The 16158-nt window shown below is 35.5% G+C and overlaps 1 protein-coding gene across 1 annotated transcript in view; it reads right to left on the reverse strand.

Moving 5' to 3' along the window:
* The window catches only part of NKAIN3 (sodium/potassium transporting ATPase interacting 3), a gene marked incomplete at both ends in the record, with an annotated part of 591633 nt that overhangs the window by 130165 nt on the left and 445310 nt on the right, over nucleotides 1-16158 (reverse strand). Inside the window, one exon of the mRNA XM_080938561.1 lies at nucleotides 7007-7204. Coding sequence (XP_080794687.1) covers nucleotides 7007-7204 — 198 coding nt within the window. The remainder of the gene's footprint in view (nucleotides 1-7006; nucleotides 7205-16158) is intronic.

Genomic DNA, 16158 nt, shown 5'->3' on the forward strand with positions numbered 1-16158 from the left:
TAAATACAATCTTTTGAGTACATTTTTTTTTTGTTTGGCTACATAACGTTTCTGTGCTGAGCACTTTGTATTGAATAATCAAGAGGAGGACTCATCCCTGGGAGAGGAGTGGTTAATTCTTTAACTCCTAGCAGGCATTAGTAGCTTGAAGTTCTTTTCCTTGGGAGGACCCCATGAAAATTTTCCCTTCCATGTTTCTATTTCCATTTATAGTGCCATTGTTCTAGTCCTGTTTATGCACTCATTTCTAGGAGAGGCTGTTTCATAGCAGACTTACTGGTTCTGATACAAATTTGAATAAAGGTCTCAATCTGGTCTGTCTTCAGTCTAGGATCACAGTTTCATTTCCCTGCCTGTGGTTTCTGTCTCCTCTAAGCTGGAAGAGTTCCTCACCCTGCTTTATTTTTAGGTGACTACTTTATTTCCACAGCAGGATGTCTTGGATGCTTTAATAGTCTTTCTTGAGAGTAAATCTCCTTAATGTGGACAGTATGTGACACAACCCATCATTAGCTCGGTATTCAAATTCTCCTTATGGCAACTACTCCTTGCTCACTTTTATCCTGATTTTATCTTTGTATATCTTTCCCTATAGTGTCTTTTCTATGTAGAAATTTATTTTTAAAATTTATTCTTATCTAAGAAAAATTTTAGATAAAAAGATTACAGCATCTCTGAATGTTTCTTTCTCCTATATGGCATGAAGGAATTTTTTCTATCTAATAATGAAATCAATTAAAGTTATAACCTTAGAAATTAATATTCATTTCACATCTGCCTTTATGCAGTTTTCTGCTTTAATGATCTACAATAGATCAAAACATACTTTCGCAAGAACAATACCAAATTCCAGATAATTTATTTCTAACTCCTTGAAACAAGCTCTCATCATAATATTTTGTAGAAAGTAGAGCTACTATTGTTTTTGAATGAATAAAACTATTCATTTAGAAAGAAGACAAGGTATAAAATGGTAAATATTTCTTCATTAAATTCATACAAAATTTTGTTTAAAAGTAAATGTTTTGGAAATAATTGCATTATTATAAATAGCTATTTCTCAACCTAATAGTTATTCTCATGAAGAGATTCAGATGAAAGTCTGCCAACATCTGAATAACATATGATTATTCTAAGTAAAATGTCAATAAAATTAAATTTCTTGCCTCTAATACCACTAAAAACCCATAGGCACAATGTTGTCTTGATTAATTATTAAGAAGATTTTTAGATTTTCTACGATAATGGATTTTGTGTCAGATATGGTTTCTAATTAATCTTTGAATTTCTCTGATGAAACTGTATTTAAGTCCACTGAATATCATAACTCAGTTTTGCATGTAGCCATTTCTAAAAATTATTTTTAAATGGTAGGGCAGTAATAATTTATAAAAACTCACAAACATGTCTGGAATAGTCATAGATGTCAAGTGTTTAGAAAAATGAATTTCATTGCTTGGAAATGGAATGATAGCTTTGTTGGCTTTTCTAACTGATTAGCTTGCAGAATAAACATCTCATTGTACATCTTATGAATATAATACAAAATGAATATGATCTTTAGTACTCACATGCTTTAAATTATTAAAACCATAGATGTTGTATACAATGCTGGATAATATTAGTGATATATTTACACAAAACTGAGTAGCTTTATTAAAACAAAAAATTGCTACATATAAATCAGATGTTTCTAGATGTTATAAAGACAGGTACAAGATTGATTGCTGAAATTACCCAGGAAGTTTTATCAGTAGAAATGTAAATACCATATAAATATTAATTATAATTTTGAATATTTGACCCAATATTGTGTATGTCTATAGGCATATGAATTAAAGTCTAGCATATGATAGAATATTATTCAGTCATAAAAGGAAATGAGGTCACAAACTTTGAAAATAGTTTTAATTGAAAGAAGGCAAGTTCAAGGCAATTAGCTATGATTTCAAATTATAAAAATGTCTAATATAAGTACTGTGATGATGGAAAAAGTAAGTAAGTGATTGTCTAGAGTTAGAAAGTGTGATTGATAATCCTCATTGTGAACTTGAAAGGATTCAGAACGATTAATGGAACATTCCTTAAGCTGTATACATGAGGAAATTTTCAGGAAGGTATAACTCAAGAGGAAAATCCCATTCTGAACATGGATAGCTTGGTTGTTAGGGCTTGGGTCCAAGACTCAAAAGAAAGGCAAAGTAACCTGAGCACTTGTATTCTCTCTATATATCTTGGCTGCATACATACCTGACCAGCTGCCTTATGCCCCTTAATCTGTGCATGTCTTGCCATTATGATGAACTGAATAACATTTACAACTGAAATAAACATTTTCTTAAGTTGCTTTACCTAGGCCTATTGTCATGGCAACCAGGAAAGTATGTAATGCTTTGGGGAAACAGAATAGGCTGTGAGTAGAGGGGCTTCTTTAGGAGTTGATGAGTATGAAGTCAATTGACAATAGCTACACATATTGGTGAGTTTTCTAAAAGCAGCTGAAGTACCTATGTCAGTGATATGAACTGAGTATGAATAAAAGCACAAGGTACTTACTGTACACATAAAAATCTAGATTGATTGACCAAGATGAATATTCAGACAACAAGCACAAACAGCTTTATTGATCAACTATAGTTTCCTTCCTAAGCATACATATCTCCCAGTAGTTTGCTATAGTGATATGCTATTCATTGGGTGAGTGAATCTTTAACTGCTTTGAGTGTTTAGACAAAGATGAGTTACAGTGTACAAAGATGGTGTGTGAGGGGGAAGTAATGACTTATGCATGTACTAGATCCGTGTAGCCTTCAGCAATGGCTAAATATGTGGTATAGAAAAAAGTCATTCATTTTATATAAAGAAAATTTTCTGGGGGAAAAGAACAATTCCTAGGAGGGGTAAGAGATGGCTATAAATTTCTTAACTGACTATGTTGAAGCCCCAGCTAGAAGAAAAAACCCTTAAACTAAAATAATAGTGTTTGCTAGATTTAGCATTTTTGACTTTGAGACCCTCCACTTTGAGAAAAAAAGGTTAAAAATGATTGAAAGACGTTCTATATCCTAGAGGGTTGGAAAAATATTTTAAAACATTTACTGCAAAGTGCAAAAATCATTCCGTAAATGTACATAGGTTTGATGCCTATGTATGGAGTATGCATACACATATGTGGCAACTGGTTGTTCATAGATTTATATACATGTATAATGTCTGTACATGTAGTTTGCATGTGTACATACGCATATGTATATAATATCTGTGTATGTGGTTTATATATGCACATGGGCATGCAAATAGGGTGGATGTACTTGGGCAAATGTATAATATAGTATGTACATGTCCACACATACAAGTGGCTATGGGGAGGTCAGTGGCTGAAGCTATTTGTCTTCCTCAATTGCTTTCCAACTTGTCTTTGGATGTTGGGTGTCTTACTAAGCCCAGTGTATAGAGCAGATAGTCAGAGAGCCCCTGTGATTTGCTGTCTTCTTTCTATGCATGACCACTCTGAGCTTTTACATGGATCCTGAAGATTGAAATTCAGGACCTCAAAGTTGTGTGGCAGGCACTTGAGTGGTTGAGCCATCTTCTCACCTCCTCCCTTCAAATATCAAACACACACACAAACACAGACACACACACACACACACACACACACACACACACACACACACACACACACACACACATGTTCTTTTCCTGTTGTATTCATATTAAGGAGCTGCCAAGTAAACTCAGGAACCCAGTAGGAGATAGACAATCTCTGTGTATTTAAAACTCAATAATGGGCTTCTGAGAAAGAGAGTGCTGTCCTTTGCCATAAGGATGCTCAGTGATTTGGGCAAAAGCATGAAGTCTGGAGTCTGTCTATCTGGGTTTGAGGTTCATATTAACTCACAAGGTATGCAATGAAGGTGAATCCCCGAACCTTCTTTGTCTCATTCTTTTGTATGTAAAATGACTATAAAAACATTTATCTAGTAGGCATTTGGAAGACTGAGTTAATACTTGAAAACCATTGTGATACACTTAGTATAATGCCAAGCAAATGGGAGGGGAAGGAAAGGGAGGTAGGTCAAATTTTAACCGTGTTTACTAACTTTTTGGTGGCATACAACCAGTAAAAATATTAATTAAAAAACTAAGTCTCCACTTACTTTTCTCCTTCCTTTGTACTCTATGAGTATATAGTACTGAATTTGCTTTAGTGCCATCTGTGACAGTTGTTGTGAAATTGATTCTGAGACAGGGGAGGCTATTTCCAACAGCCTTTGGTTATTTGACACCTTTATGTAGTTAAGTCTAAATTTAGGCTGAGTTCTTATCTGTGTGGTGGAGAACAGTGACTGATGAAGACGTGGCAAGAGAAATATAAGTCAAAGGACACAGGGATGATGTAAAAATTGATTCCCAGAGCTTTCTGAACCAGATCCAACCATGAAGACCACATCTAATATTGGAAATTGTAAGACTCGGGATCAGTGAGACCTAAGTAGAGAAAATATTTTGACCTTGAATACTCAAGACACTATGTGTATCATTAGTTCCAACTAGAGATTGATATAGTGAGTTTTAGATTCTTTCCCATGTTCCTGAAAGAAGGAACAGAGTAATTATATTAGTGCTTCATAATTATCTTCATAGCAGAGGGTCCTGGGTTACAGGTGGGGCAGAACTAGCTCTATAGGACTATTTTGACATGGGTGGTCATCTTGCAGGTGAGAAATGAACATGTGAATCAAAACTGAATAGTCAGGCCTGTGAGGAGCACAGATCATCTCACAGCTGGATCACAGCCACAGATTCTAATTTGTTATCTTGATCACCCATGTCGCTCACAATTTAATATAGCCGTGTTGGTTGAGAGCAAGATAAACTTTTGCTTAGCCTTGCACTCTTTCGATTTTGCACTCTTACTTCAAAGAAAAGAGTACATGAGAGAAAAGAAAAAAAAAAAACATGCTGAGGTTGCTAATATCTAATGTAAAATTTTAATTGTTGATATTTCACTGTATCTAGTTAAATCTTATCCATAAATAGATACCAGTAGGAAGAAAAGTATAAGGACTGAGGAATATTTTGTAGATGACTGATTTATTAGTGTGCTGTAGGAATTAGGAATTAACTAAATGTTTTCAAGTAGTCTCTGTTGATTGGGATGGGCTACTATAAGATATAGTTGTGAAATAAATCAGAGAGCATTGAATTTCAGTGTAAAAAGATAAAAGTATTAGATATTTTGCCTTTCAAGTGTGTAACAAAAAACTTCGGAGAGCTATGGCTAATCTGTTTAATTCCTAAGGACTGCATAATACAGTCAGAGCTATGAATTTATACTGGCAGCTTTGACTAGTCACTAAAATAAATTAAGAAATTCATTTACAAGTGACAAGTACATTTAGGTGGCAAACTATATGATTTATTTAGACTTTCCCTTGGGCATACTTTTACGAGGCAGCCCAACATTTATGAAATATTCTCACCTTGCTCTGCATTTAGGTTCAAGTTACATTATTTGCCAATTTCTTGGAAAATTGGTTTTTTGGTTCATATATTCTGCCGCATGGCAAAGCCTTGAAAATCACGCTATCATTTTCAAAAACATATGGTTAAATAATTTATTTTGAACATTTTATGTGAGGTTTATTTTTCTGCATGTGTCTATAGTTTTTTTTTATTTAAAAATTAATAAGCAAGCTTTGAATGTGGCAAATGATTAATTCTATGTATCTATGTATCTGTCTGTCTGTCTGTCTGTCTGTCTATCCATCCATCATCCATCCATCTATCTAACTATCTATCTATCTATCTATCTATCTATCTATCTATCTATCTATCTATCATCTATCTATCTTCTATTCATTCATCCATACATACATCCAACTATCCACCTACCAATCTATCATTCTATCCATTTATCCATCCATCCATCCATTTATCTATTTATTGTTTTATTAAGACAGGATTTTCTTTCTGTATAAGAGGCCTGGCTGTCCTGGAATTCATTTTGTAGACTAGGCTGACCTTCAACTGACAAAGCTTCCCCTGATTTTACCTTCGGAGTGATTGGATTAAAGGCATGCACCACTACACTCCACTGTTCTTTGATATTTTAAACCAGACTGAAAAAAGATTAAAGAAGGACCAGAAGGAAAAATTAAAGATTGATAAAATCATGTAGAAATGATGGTATGTGATACCTAATAGGTTTTAACCACACACTGTTATTTAGCTGAGCACCTTAATCTTAGTACTTGGAAAGCAGAGGCAGACAGGTCTTTGAGTTCAAACCAGCCTGATTTAACATCCAGAGTTCCAAGTTAGGAAGAAAAACATAGTAAGACTGTCTCAAAAATAATATAAACCACTCTATGTAGTTCTGGATATTACATATTTTAATTAATTCCACTCCTCACAATGGTCAGAATATAAGTAGTAGTCCCATGAAAGAAAATTACCTTAATTCCTAGTACACAATACTTTTTGTAGTATAGTCAACTCATTCCTGTTTCTTTATGGAACTATGACCTGACACCAAATGTAAAAACATTTCTGAAGAAGACTTTTTTTTTTTAAAGGAACAATTATCTGCAGCAAAAAAAAAAAAAAAAAAGAAGTGCATTATGGTTATTTTGCCAATATAGGAATTTCCACACTTACTCTATAACTGAAGGACACTACTTGGAGACGACATTACCCTCACACCTTGGACTGTCCTTTGGATTATGGACCACTTCAGGTGGTGATAATGTATTTCACTATGTAGTATAGGTTGAATATCAAGTTGTAAATCATAGTAACTGCTTGATTCTAAAAGCAATGTCTGTGTGTGGTAACCATACTAAAATGAGCTAACCAGCTACTATGTATCACTGATGACTCCACAAGTGCTGCTGTTAGTGTTTTCTCTATGCTTATCTGAAGCCATCCCTAAATACCAGATAGAAGAAACAAGATGCCAACAAAAAAGAGTATAATACAATGATACAAAAGTGTGACTTACAGATAGCAGTATTTGTACAGCACTGTGAATGACCTCTAGGTACTGGAAATCAACCACACAGCCTGTGACTGAGACATATGTGTAGTCATCCATCATTTCATGGGCTGATGGTGGTAGCACTCTCCGGACACAGCCAGGTCCATGTTCCCTCCACCATGACCGATGTACAGAGATGTTGAAGGTCATCAGATCTGTGTCCTATATGGCAGTAGACAAGAGAAAAAAATGGACAATCTCATTACATCATATTTTTGGCTTTGACATTGGAAAGAGTTCAGGATAGGCGGAAGTGGAGAGATGATTTTAATTTTAAATGAAGAATAGAAGAGAATGAAAAATGAAAAATGTCATGCACAGGACATGCTTGTACTCCTGAGATATAATCATTCAATGTAGAGACATTGTCCTTTGAATAATAACATTAGCCTTGTAAAATTGCTACACATCAAAATCCAGAGGGCTTTTATTTTTCTTATATACAAACAGTTTTTCTACATTTCATATTGTGTTATTATCATTGATGTCATCACCCTACAGTCATATTTGCTGAGTGTTTCATTGCACACTAGATGATGTTGAATAACCGTTACACACACTACAGCTGTGAGATTTCGTAGAATTTTTTTTTCAGAATTCTCTGCAAATACCAAATATGTATATGTATATCTTAAATGTAAAATGATATAATATTTTTATATAAACTATAGCTATGTTTATTTAAATTTAAACCATATTCATATTTTAATATAATACCTAGTACAGTGTAAATTAAATGTAAGTAGTTGAGGAAATAAGAAAATTGTTTACACATATTTACACATATTTTGTGGAGATATGGTTTTGTCTTATTTCTCTATTTTTAATAACTGATTGGTAGAATATATGCATATGAAACCCACTGATATGAATATTTAACTATATAGCCTTTACTATTCATGTAGGTAATAGTATATACTTATTATAATTTACTTAATAATTATTTCTCAAAAAGATATGTCCAATCCTTAGAGACTAAGAATTTTTCTTATGTATCATCAGCAAATATTTAAGAATCAGGATTATTCAATACTAAAATAAGCACAGATATTCTTTTTCTTTTTCTTCCTTCCTTTCTTCCTTTCTTTTTTCCTTCTTTCCTTCCTTCCTTCCTTCTTTTCTTCCTTCCTTTCTTTCTTTCTTTCTATCTCCAAGGCAATCTCTCACAACTGAAACTGTCTTCAAATGTGCTATTCACTGAAGAGTGGCTTTGAACTCCTGAAGTTTCTTCCACCACTTCCTGAGTGCTGAGACTAAAGCATGTGTCACTCTATTTGGGAAAAATCACATGTAATATAAACAGACAGGAAATGGAGATGAGAGATATGAAGAAGGAAAAGAAGCCAATGGGACCATATAGGTAGATATTTGCGTGATACAAACCACTGCCAAGAAATGCTGTGAACACTGAAGGAGAATAATGGAACAAAGAAGGAAATGTGAAGTTGTATAGTTCATAGCATGGCCAACAACAAACAACTCAAGTAAAGTTATAGTTCAGATTTCTGCCTCTGGAATCAGGGAGAAGAGTTTCTGTTGCTTAAGCCAACTAGTTTGTGCTAATTTATTATGATAGCTATAAGAAACTAGTGTGGACAGAGAAAATAAATTACTATAGGTAAGTTACTTAGTGTAAGTTAGTAGAACAAGAAAAGTATAGAGTGAGGACTTGGAGCTATAAACTCTACTTTTAGCTCTATGAACAGCATCATATATACTTTTTTGCCATCTTTCTCATTAAACCTTTGATTATGCTCCATACCTTGAAAGGACTGATATTTTCCTTCTTTAAATATCTTAACAAAATAGTCAATTTTGTTAAGTCAATAGTCAATCCAAAGGGTAAAAAATAACTTTCTTCATTTTTTACAACTTAAAATTTGTCAGTCCTTAGTGGAGAACCACAGATTTTCCATTTTCAGCAGATGACTTTTCATCTAGGCTGAGCATGTCTAATAGTAAAAGCATATCAAAACATTTGATTGTCAACAGGAAAGTATCACTGGCAGGTTTGAAACATGATCTCTTGAACCAGGTTTATGTGTGTTGAAAATGTTATAAAGTTACATTAAGTTATGTGTATAAGTTATGTATAAAAACTACCCAGGCTTCGATGTAATTTTAAAACAGGAATACATTAGTCTTCAGTTCCAAAATCAAAGAACCTTAGGTATAAGTAACTATTAATAAAATATTAGTCAATCTGAAAATTTCTTGTCTTAATAATTTTTGATACAAGACATATGATTTGTACTTCTTCAAGCATATCTGTGGAAGACTCATATCTTAATATTTGAATTTTGGGTGAGATGGTAGACTAGAAATTGCCTTTATGTTACTTGGTGTAGAGACAGAATGGGAGAAGGAAAAATAGACTCCATTTCAAAGAGAAAAAGAAATATTTTTGGAAATGTTCAAAGATCACTACAGAACATCTAAAAAAGGCAAGGAAAGAAGAACAGAAATACAATCAGTAGAAATAAGCCAAACACAGGACATTTCTGTAGGGGATAGTTCTGATGCTTTGATTGGGAACTGTCATTTGAACACTGATGGTTCTGTTCCCTACTGGTTCTTGATCAATCAATAAAGATACCAGTGGCTAATGGTTGGGCAAGAAAGGCAGGACTTTCAGGCTCCCTATAGTGGTCCTAGGAGATGCAGGAGGAAGAAATAAAATTTATTATGCTTTGGAGTGAGTAAGAGCCATCAGTCATGTGAGATATCAGGTGCATTGGCCATTGTTGCTTCCCTTGATTGGGCCTGGGGTATTCTTCCCTTGATTGGACAGGAGATTAGAAACACAACTAAGCTGAGGGCAGATTTAGGGTGCTAAGATAAGAGATAGTAACTGGGTAATTAAGTTGAGGACAGATTTAGAGAGTTTAGCAAAGATTAAAGGGAAGGGCACACTAGCCACAGGAGGCTTAGAAGACCCTAGACACTGGGCCATAAGTCAAGTTAAAAATGAGCTATGTGAATGCGAGTCTTTCATCTGAAGATCCAAAGGAACAAGGGCAGTTTGTGTCTGGCAGCATGGTCTTTGTGCAGCTTAAACCAGGGTAGTAGAAACTATACACTACACATCTCTATTTGTGTGGAAGGACAGGAAATGAATCCTTACCCAGAAGGTAACAGAGGCAGTCCTTGGTGAAAAGAGACATGTAGTTTTAGCCTTAGAGAAATCACATCCCATAAGCCTCAAACTCATTTGTAAGGTTTTGTGAGATAGTGATGTCTTTAGCAAATGGTTGGCACTGGAGAGAAATTCCATTAGTAATATCTTGAGATGGAACCTATTGTTTCAAACTAAGTTGTGCTGGGGGCCTGAGAATGGAGAATAATCACTAACCTGGAATGTCCAACTTGACTATTGTAAATCATAGGGTGAAAGCTGTAGAATAGGCACACACACACACACACACACACACACACACACACACACACACACACACATACAAGAATGCAGCTGGAATTTCAGCTCAGGAAGTGAATTGTAAATGGAAGGGCAGCTCTAATCCTGGTGATCAAAATGGACTTCATCTATGAGAATAATCTTGGAGTTTGAGAGCTCTGTGCCTGATAGTAACAAGTGGCTCGACCTCTAACTCCACTTACTTGTCATTCACTGTGATAGAATATGAAAACAGTGAAGCTACAATAGGGAATCTGATGATCACGTGTATTGTCCCTTCAATGAGGGGATTAATATACTTCAGGGGAATCCAGTCTGAGGAATATTGGCAAAGTAGGAGAATTTACAAAGAAACTGCAAGGAGAAGACTACCTAGCCAAAGCCCCGGTGCACATAAAAGGGACTCTATTAATGTGAAGACAGCTCTGGCAAACACAAAATGCTATTCCAACATGAGTTTAACTCCAGTATAAGTCACAGGACAAATGAATCTACAAGTGCAACTGAATTTCATCCCTGGTCCACAGCCTGCTGAGACTGTGTATTTCATATCAGTTGGATGAAATATTCTGAGGATATTGGTTTAGTATACTTAACCAAGTCATAGTTTAACTATAACTTTTTTAAAGAAAGAGCTTGTTTGACCTATCTTAAATGAAGGCAGGTTTGAGGTGACTCAGAAATCAAATGTGTTTGCCACAAAAACCTGAAAACATGAGTTTGAACACAGGTAAGAAGTGAAAGAAAGAACTGACTTCTCAGGTGATCAATGAACTCTATATATACCATTGCACGTCCCTACCCCCACTCATCATGCTCACACCTACATAGTAATCATAGTGAATATGTTTTAAAAGAAATATGAGAAGGAAGTTAAAAGCCACCCACTATTATATCAAGATCCATGTGACTTTTCATGACCCTCATCCTGTTTCTCTTGATCTTCTTGCTTCTCTTGTTCTTGCTTCTTATCCTCTCTTTCACTGTCCCCCTTTTTTTCCCACTTGCTTGTGAAACCCTCTCCTCCTTTTCCTCTCCCTCCCCTCTCTCTCACTGCCTTTATCTCTACTCCCCTCCCTATGCTCTGAATAACTCTATTATATGTTCTACCACCATGTGGCTGTTCCCTCAGGGGGAAAGATGCCTCAGCATGGGTCCACAAAGGCACCCCTTTCTCCCACACCTTACCTTGCCTCCACCAAACATTAGCTTATCATCTATTCTTAACAAAGGCAGATAGATCTATTAATTATTTTGCAATACTAAGAAAAACTGTACAGTTGCTGTCTCCTAAGAATCAAAGGGCTGAGGTCTCAGGTTGCTGATTGTCTTAGTCAGGGTTTCTATTCCTGCATAAAATATCATGACCAAGGAGAAAAGTTGGGGAGGAAAGGGGTTATTCAGCTGACACTTCCATGTCGCTGTTCATTACCTCATAAGACAATCAGATGAAATCCTAAATAATGGGATTGATATGTGAAATAAAAGTCTGGACCTGTGTTCTGGGGGAGATGAGTTATCCAGTGAATGTTTTAAGATAAAAAGAAAGAACAGCCTGAAAAACTGGCACAGGCAAACAGAACATGGACAGAGCAATCTCTTAGAATAGCAAACAAGCAGGATATAGGCAGAGAGAAAACAGAAAATAGAGAGATGCAGACTGGGAAATCAATCAGACAACAGGTCCTCAGCTTTGACCTATGATCTGACTTCGAGTCATTCTTTTGCTGCTACTAGACATGCCTTTCTCAGAACCCCTCTCCAAGTTGAGCCTGGTCTTTGGAAGTGCTTCTTCATGGTATATGTTCCAGTTTTTGCTCCCAGGTTTCTGCCTTCAGTTCCTGCCCTAACTATTTGCTTTACAAATTGTAAACAAAATAAATCATTTTCTCCCTAAGTTGTTCTTTTGGTTACAGTCACAGCAGTATAAATCTACCCAGAACACAATATAAATAAGGACTTTGATTGCCCATGTGAAATGGAGGAAGAACCAAAAATGTAGGGCAGTCAGGTGGTTCCCAGGCCAAGGCCCTCAACAGTTAAGAATCCTGGAGTATGGATGGTGCCCAGGATAGAACATGCATAGCTGGGAAGCTGGATGAGTAGAAGACACTCAGGTGAGGACATCTCATGGGGTACCAGAGGGAGTGGATGGAACCCAGGCTAGATGACTACATAGCTGTGCCACTTGGGGAGGAAGAACAGGATCAAATTTTCAGTGGTTCACGGTTTCCTCTCCTCCTACACAGGTCATGATGTCACTCAGGCCAGACACTTACACTGGAGCAGCTCCTTGTATGGTCTTTGCTGAGAGACCAGAGACTGTTAGTCAACAAAGAATCCTGATTCTTTAGCTATTTTCAGTCCTGTCTGTGACATCGTTTTACTAGTTTTTAAAAATAATGGTTTGGACTTTGCAAGCATAAGGACACTGGTAGAAAGGAGAAAGCCTTTGATGTTGCAAAGGGGTAAGATTGAATATCACCAGTTTGAATGTCACCACTCTGAACAAATGCAGAAAACCAACTTTATCCCATATACTCTCCTGCATATGGTGAGCCAGGGGGCCACAATGATAGCCAGAGCATATTCCTGGGCAAAGCTACTTGCATAGTTCTATTTTTTTCCTCAGCTTAAGGATTTGAGGGAAACTTTATGGGCATGCCTGAAATTACACCAACAATAAAACGTTTTACATTTTTTTTTGGCTTGTTGGTTTGCTATTAAATTACCTTTACAGCAATAGTGCTTTATTGACAATAAAACATTTCACTTCATTTTTTAGGGTCTGCTGATTTGCTACATGAATCATTTTCAGCTCTCAGAGGGTAAAATATTACAGAAAAATAATTGCTTTCATTGGTGAATTTAGTTTAATGCAAAGCAATTTACCTGCAAGGAAACTGCAGAGATGAATGCTGACTGCCCCACTTCCTGATCATCAGATTTAATCTCTTGCAGTTACTCCTGATTAATATAAGAGAGCTATGTGTTTTTTCCATCTTAATAGAATTCATTAGGTTCTGGATGAATTAACATGATCCTAAAATTCAGAGATGTTTTTAAGCATTCATATCTAGTGATCTTTGTTATTGTGGAACATAAGCTTCTTTCAATGTGACTTTGAATAAAGTATATACAAATAAAATACAAATTATGCATATTTGTTAAACCCATAAAACATCTCAACATAGCTCTTACTAGTCTTGAGAGATACAACCATTTATTGTATTATGCTTCTGCCAACTGTATTAAAATTTGACAGTGAGCATCAATAACATAAAATTATATTTAAAGTTCATACTTCAAAGGTTTGCCCTAAAGTTTTATATTAAATTTTTATTCGTTTTTATGCTAGAGTTTCAACACAAAAAATTACTAAATACACGGCAACTCAATTTTCTCTAAAAGACAATGAGACAAAAGAAAATGCATAAAACTTCAAAATAAGATGACATACACACACACACACACACACACACACACACACACACACACACACACATATATATATATATATATATATCTTTGTGGAAACTGTTATTACATTAAAACATCAAAACCTAGCATTTAAATACATATATTGTTATGAAACTACAGATAAACTATATTAAAATAATTTTAATGTCTCAATGTAATTTCTCCTTCTGATTTGTAACTAGAGTACTATATGATGATTTAAGTTGACCTGATTAGAAGTTTTGTAAAGCAAATGCAACATTAATATTATTTTATAACATTAACGGTAATCTAAACAATAGTGTTCAGATTCATAAACATATAAGTGAAGGGTGACAGAGTTTGGAATTTTGCAATAAGACATTTTGGCATGGAAAGTTCTTGGACCTAGATGACTTGAAAAGAAAAATTTTCTGCTTATTAAGGATCTTAATTTACAAAGCTGCCCTCCTTCCTTGCCTGCAAGGAAAGGCCAACCTTGATTATCTAACATAGATTTACTTGCTGTCAGATGGAAATAATATAGAGGAACCTCCACACAATTGTCTATGATTTCTCCTTTATATGTAGCATTCCACACACACTGCTCTCTCTCTCTCTCTCTCTCTCTCTCTCTCTCTCTCTCTCTCTCTCTCTCTCTGTGTGTGTGTGTGTGTGTGTGCGTGTACTTAAGGGCAGCATTTGAGCCATTTCTTTGACAATAACCCAATCCGTGGGTGTCTACCACATATACATATGCCAAAGCTCTTGTTTCACTGTTATTCCGTCCCATCATTTGCCAAGTCTAGTGTGGAGAGAGAGCAGCTCTGGAAAGTATAGCAAGGCTGTAGGTTTCTTTCTTGTGAGGTCAGGCATGAAGGCAATATGAGAGTAAGATGGTGGTTTGGACAGTGGAGAAGAAGAGTAGCTGTTGGTATAAGGTCAATCAGGATTAACTTTACTTGTACTTGGAAAACTCTGGGGTTTGAAAATCTTCCTGAATATCTGCCTTTTTAAAATCAGTTTTTATCATTTCATTAACTACATTATAGGCATCAGGCCATGTTCTTCAAATATTTGAAATTAAGAAAAAGTTTCCATGAATTGGTTGAAATATTGCTCATTAGCTCCCAATGTAGACATGCCCGCCTTCATGTTACTCACAGTGGTTCCAAGGTATTAGTTCACATGCAAAAACGTTGTTATTCATTTCCTTCTAGCCTGTTACTATACAATTTTTCATTAGCCAGAGTTAGAATTATTCTCTTTGACAATTAAATTACCCACTCCTTTTGATATATGCTCAGTTTGGCTTTAGACAATTCTCTCTATTTATAACTACAGAACCACTAAACAATAATATTTACACTTTTCTTTCATTCTAGTTGCAGATGAAAAAGTTGAATTTATTTTGATATAGGCATCTACATTCTTTGTCTTTTCACAGTCTTTTACCTGTTGCAAGCCCAACTGGAAATAAAAAAAATGTAATATTACAGGGAAGTCTTTATGGACTTAAAGAGCAAGAATTTGCTTGGTTTTCAAGAGGTGCTAGAATTTGTATTTATATAATAACATCATATCAGTAAAACAGTTCTGCATTTCAAAATGTGAAGTATGCGCCATCGTAACTTTGTACATATCTAATTATCTTCTCTATACTTAGTATTTTAGGGAAAATATGGATTTAGATTATATGCAGAAAACAGTGTCTCACGCCAATGTTTAAGTAGTTCAGTTCTGTAGTACAAAGACTTTCCATAGTGACCTGCAAATTTTAAGGATTCAGCTAACTGGAACAACAGAGGAGGAGGTACGTCAGTTATTCCTAGTAAGGAGTCTTGGTAGGGCAGCAGTCTAGGGTCATCAGTGAAGGAGATGCTGTGGTTTATAGTTTCTGTTCAGAATAGTTTTAACTAATGGGTAATCATGTGTAACATTTGTACTTGGACCACAGACTTTGCCATTTCTCCAAGCCTCACCTAGGAAAGGCTTTGCCATTTTCACGTATGAAGAACTGGAGTCCCAGACATATCCATGTGCCCTTGTCAATAATACACAATTTATTTGGAATTTCACCACTTCCTCTTACTTCTCATTGACTCAAATATAGCAGCGATTGTGTGCTCTTCTCCTGCAGTAAGAACAGACGCTATAGAAAGGCCCACAGCATATTCAAGCTTCCACAGGGGGAAATACCTGTCATTTGTTGATGCTTTCTCAGTTTTTCCTGCAGGTTGTAGTGATAAGATGCATACTACAA

The sequence above is a fragment of the Micromys minutus genome (genome assembly GCF_963924665.1).
Source record: "Micromys minutus genome assembly, chromosome: 26".
NCBI classification, from domain to species: Eukaryota; Metazoa; Chordata; class Mammalia; order Rodentia; family Muridae; genus Micromys; species Micromys minutus.